At 48.0% G+C, this 8,042-nt stretch overlaps 1 protein-coding gene across 1 annotated transcript in view; it reads right to left on the minus strand.

The window, feature by feature from the left end:
• NXPH1 (neurexophilin 1) overlaps positions 1 to 5,121 on the minus strand; it is a 169,729-nt gene extending 164,608 nt beyond the window's left edge. Inside the window, exon 1 of the mRNA XM_065399696.1 lies at positions 5,068 to 5,121. Within this exon, the coding sequence (XP_065255768.1) occupies positions 5,068 to 5,121 (54 nt within the window). The remainder of the gene's footprint in view (positions 1 to 5,067) is intronic.
• Between the last annotated feature and the right edge of the window lie 2,921 nt (positions 5,122 to 8,042).

An 8,042-nucleotide genomic window follows, 5' to 3' on the forward strand; every position in this document is an offset into this window, starting at 1 on the left:
ATTTTCGGTATTTAAACTCGATTTTAAAACAAAAAGAGTCTAGTTCAAGATTGTGTGAACTCACTAAAAAGCATTCCCAATCCTCTGCTTCCTCCCCCCACTCCCCCCCCCGCGCCCCATCAAATAAACCAAAGGCAGAAAATTGCTTATTTGAAAAAGCAATACCCAGGTGCTTTCAGCTCAAAATACCCTTTTGAAAATATTGTAGGGTGGTTATTGCAGGACAATGCTGCTTATTTTTTTTTCCTTCGCTTCTTAGAGAAATGTTTGGAAAAGTAGGGCATCAGCACCTATCTTAAAAATCACCCTGTTTTCACAGCCACATCTTCTTTCACATTAACAATCGCTTTCATTAAACAGGCAGAAATGACCGCAAACAATGCCACACGTATAGAAATCACAGAGGTACACAAACTCTGTAGCCATTAACTTCATGTTTTCTCCCCCTCCGCAGATAACGTACACTGAGGACAATTTTAAACAGCTGATCTGCACCAGGAAAGCTACACTCGGATTATCGGAAGGCCCCCAAACTTCAATAATGCTGGGGAATGATTTTAAAACCCCGGTCAAGTACCGAAGGACACTAGTAGTACATTTTGAAAACCATTTGCAAGCGTAATCATTCCTCACAATAAATGTTTTCTAGGAACCTTAGTCTTGTGAAAAGCAGGATCTACTCTCTTTTTTAAGAGTGCCATCCTGATAAAAATTCCCATTAAGCAAACTATTTACTAATGTTTTCTTCCGGCTCTGGACCAGAAAATTCTCTCGAAAAGTGGTGCCTGCTTAAGTTAATTTAAATCTTTTGCTATGTAACTTTTAATATATGGAAAACGCAAAGGCCACCAAAAATAGTGTAAAGCTTAATTTACAAAAAAAACACTAGTGAGTAACTTCATTTTTAGCTTGGGAAAGGCGACAATACGTTTCCTTTTCCCAGCAACCTCCCACCGCAACGCTGCTCTTGTATTTAGCACTCCACCAGATACTCTTGACAGATGAGAACAAATCAGTGAATATGGGTAACTTTTAGCCAGGGAGTGAAACAAATGCACCCTGATCGTTTAATGTAAAACACTGGAAGTTCACCACAAAACAATCGAACGCAGTCAGTCTATCCGGATGTGCATTGTGAAAATAGGTATATAGAAACCTGCGACCAACAGACACTTCACCTTCACTGTTTGAGATTTCCAGGAAGAATGTACATCATTCAACCGCCGAATGACAAAAAGATTATCCAGTAGGAATGGTTTAACTGCCTGCATGCAAGCCTTCTAAAAGGTTGATTGTGTGAAATTATGCTTGTCATCTTAATTTATCAAATCAATCGTGTTTCCTTTAACTGCTGCACAGGAATTAAGTTGTTATTCCGTTTGGAATGTAACATTCCCGTGGATGTACTTGAGCCGTGATCAGCAAACTCCAGTCGTTTGCACTCTTACAATGGATTGCCTTAGCAATTTGTGTGGAAATGGTACGACCCATCTCTTTGGCCCATCCTTGAGAAATAAGTCCAGTTAGGATCTCTTTGCCAAGAACCATGCTTTTCGCCACTTCTACAGCATGTTGCTTCAACCCAGTACAAAGTGTCTGACTATTGGAAGTGTGCAGGAATTGGTGCAGGAATTAAATGATAATAAGCTTTTTATTTAGGAATTATTGTAAAGCTAAAATGTCCTTTTAATATATGTCATTCAAAATTAAGACGTGCTAAGACTCTACAATATATGAGTGATGTTTTCTTTCTTGAGTTATATTTAGTGCTAGGTCAGGGGCGATTTTCAGTTTTGATGCAGCATTATCAGTTAAGAAAACTTTAATCAGAAAATTGCAACTAGATACTTTCGAATGAACAATGTAAAACTGAGGTTCGCTAGTTAAAATCATGACTAATAGCGTAGCATTGAAATACTTTCTGTAGTGCAATGTGCCTCATATAATATCCTCCAGACTGAAGAAACAGGAAACGTGTGCCCTTAAAGACTAAATCCTAATTCCACCAAAAAGGTACTCCTTTAGGCCAAAGGAAATGCATCTACTGTGCTAATCAAATCTAACCACATCAAGCAGTTCACCTCTTTGTGCAGAAATACAGTACAAAACAGAGAAAGAAATATATGTCTGTTCAAATCTGGAGTATCCCCTTATTTATAAATAAATATAATACTGGGAAACCTTTTTCGCAAGGAAAGTCTCCACATGAAATTCCTATTCATTAAGATTTATCTGTATCAGCAGTGACCTCTATAAATTTCACACAAGGCCGGATGGAATATTGGCATATATCTCCATAAAAATAGAACTGCACTTTACAAGACTTCATTGGAAGAGGCGGGAGGGGGGGGAGAGAGAGGGAGAGCACTGGTTTGAGCTGAAGTCCAGACTGGCAAATATCTATATTTGTTTAACTTGGTGCAGCCCAAGCTTGCTAAGTACACTGTCATTGGGTATTGTCTGTTTTAGATGTAAGGAGACTCTTTTCCCTATCCGACCCTTCTCCAAAAGTCCGCCCTGCACTTTAAACAAACTACGTGGGAATCTGAACGTATTTGTTTTCACATCCTAAATGGCTGGGGGCTGAACATTTAAATCCTGGTTGCAACTGCTCTATGTAGTTGTATGCGTTTGTGTAAGGCTTATACACACGCACACATACACACACAAAGTAGAGGCATAGCACAACGTTGCACCTTGCTGGTTCCTGACACTGCATTAAAGTTTTAATCAAAACTCCCTGCTTCATTGCTAATATCACTGTTATTACATGAGGGCCTAATTCGAACTTTTAAAGTCACTCACAAAACAGGTTAAATCTATAGAAAGATGTTGGAATACATGTATAACGATTCAGACTGAAATAAGTATCTGGTTAGAGTGGGAAAATCCTTCGGATTTATTTTTTCTCTGAGTGTTTTGGCAGAAGATACAACCTAGCTGAAGAGTGTCCCCTCCCCCTAAATTGTCTTTTATTCTCTATTTTATTGTATCATATTTTTGCATTGTTTTGAGGGAGACTGGAAAATTGTCTCCTTCCCTCTGTAATGCCAAGCCCTGCAAAAAAAAAGGCATTCAGGTAATGAAGTCTGTAACTAAACGGTAATTGAATCAGCATAATTTGCACACTGAATGGTTTTCAAATGCTCCCAGTTTACAATTAAAGGAGAATTAATGCGCTTGTTGTTCAGACTGCGGCGCGTTAGAATAAATCCAGCACTGTTGTTGTAATGAGTGCAACACAATTTAACTGCCAGCAAACACATTCAAAATTTAGCACAACGTATCGATCTCGCGCCTGGGTTTGATAGATTATTTGCCACATGCTTTTTCATATGCTATAAAATTAACGGAAAGTAGCAACGTTTGCTGCAGATGTGCCGCCAATCTATGACGCGAGGGGAGTGACTCGTGTAGGGAAGTTTGTGTGTTCGAGTCCTGCCTCCGGTTAGCTGAGCGGTACCCGAGCACCACGTTAGTATCCCTCTCCTACTATAATTGTCATGTCTATGTTTTACATCATATTCTGCCTTATCCCTTTAATGTTTCTAAGCTTCCAGTCCTGCCTCCTTCTACACCCCGCTGTCTGCCTTGTCCTGAGGGGGAAGGGGACTAGCTGTGGTGGTTTCACTTTTTCTAAGCTATGCCTCTTTACTTGCTGCTGTTCATTTGGGGAGGGTGTACGAGCAGGTGCCACACAATAGTGTGCGTTCTCATCTGGGTTGGTTGCCCCTGTGCTCACCTGCTTACCCCCAAGGTGTCCTGGGCTGGGCTGAGACTGACGCACAGCGCCCTCAGGCGGACACACGCTGCAAGTGTAGGAAGTAGCGCACAGAAAAGCAGCCCAGAACCCTCGCATTGAACCTGTGACCGGTTAAAGACACCTCTCTTCCCCTTGGCGTCTATCTGAACATTAAGTGTGCAGCTATGAAAATGCACTTACATGTTTGCAGCTCTCCCTTATTTCCACCCAGCCTGAGCCTAGAACCAGTTTCAACTGCTTTTCCGACCTGAGGACGGATCCATAGAGCTTGGTTTGCCTGCTATGCACCAAAGGAGGAAAGGGATGCGAACTAAAGACATGCCGTCTGCCCTTGTTCTTTGTGATTATATAGGGAGTAAAGTATGCGTTAAAGGAGATAACACTCATGCCTACTTGTGTTCCCCTGGTAATCTTAAAGGGGATTTGCTACGGAAGTCAATGACACATCCTACAGAAAATACTAGCTGTGCTTGTCACTGAGTGTTTACACGACGGTACTGTATTATATTGCAAAATGAATGTCTTCTGTTGTGGCTCAGTGACAGTTATCCCCATCCGGAAGGGTTTCTAGCAGCAATAACAAGTAGTAAACAAGAACTTGCCTACCGTACAGAATAAGCGATGAAGACACACTGAGAGGGTATTTCAAAGCACAGCACACCCTTCAGAGAGAGGGGCATGGGGAAATGTGCCCCGGAAAATGTACATTCCGAATACAAAGTCTGATCTTTTATTACCTTCCTGGATGTGGGGAAAAGATGTTTTTCAGAGCCCTTACCTATTTGGGGAGTGTTACAGGGCGATCACTTTGATTCCCCGCCTGCTTTATACACTTCCCGAGTGTCCTGCATACCATACACTTGTCCTCTGAACAAATCGGCAACTCTAGAAGCTACAGTTCAATCTGGAGAGAAAGTTACAGACCCCTAGTCCCCCCCCTCCAAACCACCGGGGGAAAGCTTTCAAAGCGAGGCGGCGCAGATGTTCCCCCTCCTGGTTCGTGTCACAAGCCCCCTGCTAGCAGAAAGTCGCCGGAAGGTGCAGCTGCCGCCCCAGCACAGTCGGTCTGTGAGAGGGGCTGTCCACCCTCCAGGCTTTACAGTCACACACACAGAGGAAGAGAGAGGGGCGTGGGGGCGCAGGGAAATTAAAGCAGAAATAGCTCCGGAACCTGATAAAGTTGTTGGAACCGAGAGATCTCACTTGAGATCCGAGTGGGGTGATGAGTTTTGTGTTTGTTTGTTTCTGTGATGCCCGATTGCCTCTCCCCACCCCCCCAAGATAAGAGGACATCTGAAACTTACCAGGTAGAGAGTAGGCTGCAGCAGAAGCACGGCGTACCAATACACAGCCTGCATCCTCCCGGCTCAAACTTCCACGGCTTTCCCTTCGTTTGCTCTTTGTTCCTTCAAGACCATAGATCCACCTGACATCCACTTTACAGAACAAGCAGAGCTCTCACCAGCCTAGACAAAAATGAAATTATAGACCCCATGACCACAAGACAAGGTTAGACTTCGAGACAAGGGGGGAAGAGAGGAAGAGAGGGCGGGGGGAGAAGGAGGAGAGGCGGAGGGGTGGGGGACAAATAACGATTAAAATCGAGTTAATCCAGCGTCAGAGCCAAGTGATCTCATGGTCCGGGGCTGGCTGGCGCGCTGCTGGGGCTGGCGCTCCTGGGAGCTGAGTCCTTTGGCGAGGGAGGTGGCTGGAGCGCACCCTTGCGTGTGCTGGGCAGGAGCCTTTGGTGCCACTGGCTGCCAGACCTGCCTGGCTGTTTTATATCAGGAGGATCCGGGCTCCAGCCGGCTGCTAGTTCACTGCCACCGCCGCTGCAACGCAGCAGCAGGCTGGAGAAGGGAGGGAAAGGGGGGCAGGAGCTCCCGGGATTAGGGACCTAGGAGGCGCCTCGACGCTTACAATCAGGGCAAACCGATTCGCCTCCCGGAAATCCGACCGGCTCTGTTCAAGCCAAACCGCGCCCGCCCGCCCACTTTAAAGAAAACAGCTGCCTTGACTCTGCCCCTGCTCACTCGTGCCTGGCTTTGCCCCGAGCCGTGCGTGCCGCAGGTCGCCCGAAGACATGTGGCTAAGCGGATGTCCCCCTCCCCACCTAGCCCCCGGAGGGCCGCATCCTGGGGCAAGCCGGAGCCCCCGCTCTGCTCTCTCTATACGTACTGCCTGTAGGGTCCGAACGCAGCCAGGGATGCTCCATGTAAACCTACAGTGGCTGGCAGCCTCCTAGGAACCAGGGGTCCCTTTCGCGTCGCCTCTCCATGTCACGCGCGTAGGTGTCCCGTGGAAGCAGGTGCCGCCGTGAATCCAGCGTGCGGGAAGGGAGACGCCGCTGGCTGGGACCCGACTCGATCCACGTCGCAGGAAACTTACAAGGGGGAGAAGCGAGAGGCTGCCCGGACCGCCAGCTCCCGTCTGGCGGCCAGGCGCCGCGGCCGCCGCGCTGCGAAGCCTTCCCGGCTGTTTATCTCTGTTAAACGGGACTTGTTGGAGGGAGCTCGGGGAGCACGCGGCTGTTTAACTCCTGATCAAATGTAGCTGCGAAGACCTGGGCCGATCGCGTCTTTAAAATAAAGCGTCCGAGCCGCAGACTGTCCGAGAGTCCCTGTTGGGGGGAGAGAAAGGCGAGTTTAGCAGCAGCCCACCCGTCCCTCCAAAGCGGGCGGCGAATCAGAACCCGCCCCAGGCGCTGTGCCTGGCCCTGCCCTGCCACCAGGGGGCTCTCCCCAGCTCCTTGTTCGCGCCAGGACACGCCGCTGCCTGCCAGCCCTTCTCACTGCATTAGCACCAGGAGACTGTTTGTTTCCCCTTCAGTAGCAACTAATATCCCATGCCAATAAAGAATTGTTCAGCCGCTGGCTTCTCCCCCCGACACAGAGAGAGAGAGAGAGACCCCAATGGTACGATTCTTTCTGTGGATCGTTTCCTGCTGATGAATTCCAGCGAGCTGGGGCGTGGGGTGACCGCAGACAGGCGGCATGGACGGGATAAGACAGGCTAAGAGGTGGGTTACAGGTGCTGGGGGAGCCCCCTGCCAGCCTCTTGGTTTAATGGAGGGTTTCCTCATTAAGGGGCGCAGAGAGCAACCCCGCGCTCTGCAGCCCCTCGGAGCTGAGCTGGAAAGCCTGGCTCCCCGCTACCCACCGTAGTGCTGCTAAGTGGCATTACTTAGGAGCGAGGTCTGGTCGCCCTTGTCTGCGTTCTTCTTTACAGCGATCATCCCACTGGGCTTTGTCTTTGAACAACAACAAAAAAACGGGGTGGGGGCTATTTAAAAATGTCACCCGGGCCTCTGAAATGCGGGGAGGGGCATCGTTTTCTCTGGAGAACCCGAGCAAGACCTCGGCCTTCTCCGGGTGTGTTGCCAAAGGTCGCGTGCCGAAGCTCTTGATTTATCGTTTGATTAAAGGGAAACAAGAGCCAACCTTTCTGCATGCTCGGCTGGAAAAGCCAGGGCTTCAGCTGTCCTGCCAGATACCTGCTGCTCCCCACCCCAGCACGTCCCGCTGATTAATATCGCAACCCGACGGCTCCATTCTGATCTGCAAAATATTGTGTAAACTCGGGGGGCTGCGTTTGGAACATGGCCATAAAAAGGTGATTTGTGATTAGTGCTTTGACATAAACGCTGCCAGTTAGGCACAATGTCCATTCCTCAGGATACACACAGGATGGGCGCCTCAAGACGTCTGAGGTCCCTGTTCTAGCATCATCTGTCCGCCGTGTATGTAGGATTCTCGGCTTATTGACGATGAAGCTTGCAGCCTGGAAGAAACCACCCCACTATTCTGCCACTCCAGAAATAGTTCCCATCACATAGTAGCCCAGGCCTGGCTTGGGTTTCTGGTCTGGAAGCTCTAGAGGCTCCTGTAATATACATGAATAATGATGAAGAGATTCATTCGACTAGCTAGTTCCCCAGCCACCTTCCCCAACAGGGATGAAATGATAAGAGGGAAACTGTCCCAGGTGATCAATAGCCACATAATCTTCCTACCCCAAAGCAAACAAACCTGCTGCCCCTTTGGCAACTGGATTAGCACCGCCATTGTGCAGCCTACTACTGCAGGAGCTTTATCCCCCACACACCGCTTCTAACCAGTTACTGTTACAAGAACACATCCTAGAACCCCCACCCTTGCCATGGGCCAGATTCGGCCGCTCTCCGAGTCGTAGTAGTAGTATGACTACTGAGTAGTAACTGACCCTGAGTTGAGTAGTAGCTGACCCTGCAAAGAAATCCCCCTGCTTTCAATGGGGCAAC

Source organism: Emys orbicularis, chromosome 2 (genome assembly GCF_028017835.1).
Source record: "Emys orbicularis isolate rEmyOrb1 chromosome 2, rEmyOrb1.hap1, whole genome shotgun sequence".
Lineage (NCBI taxonomy): Eukaryota > Metazoa > Chordata > Testudines > Emydidae > Emys > Emys orbicularis.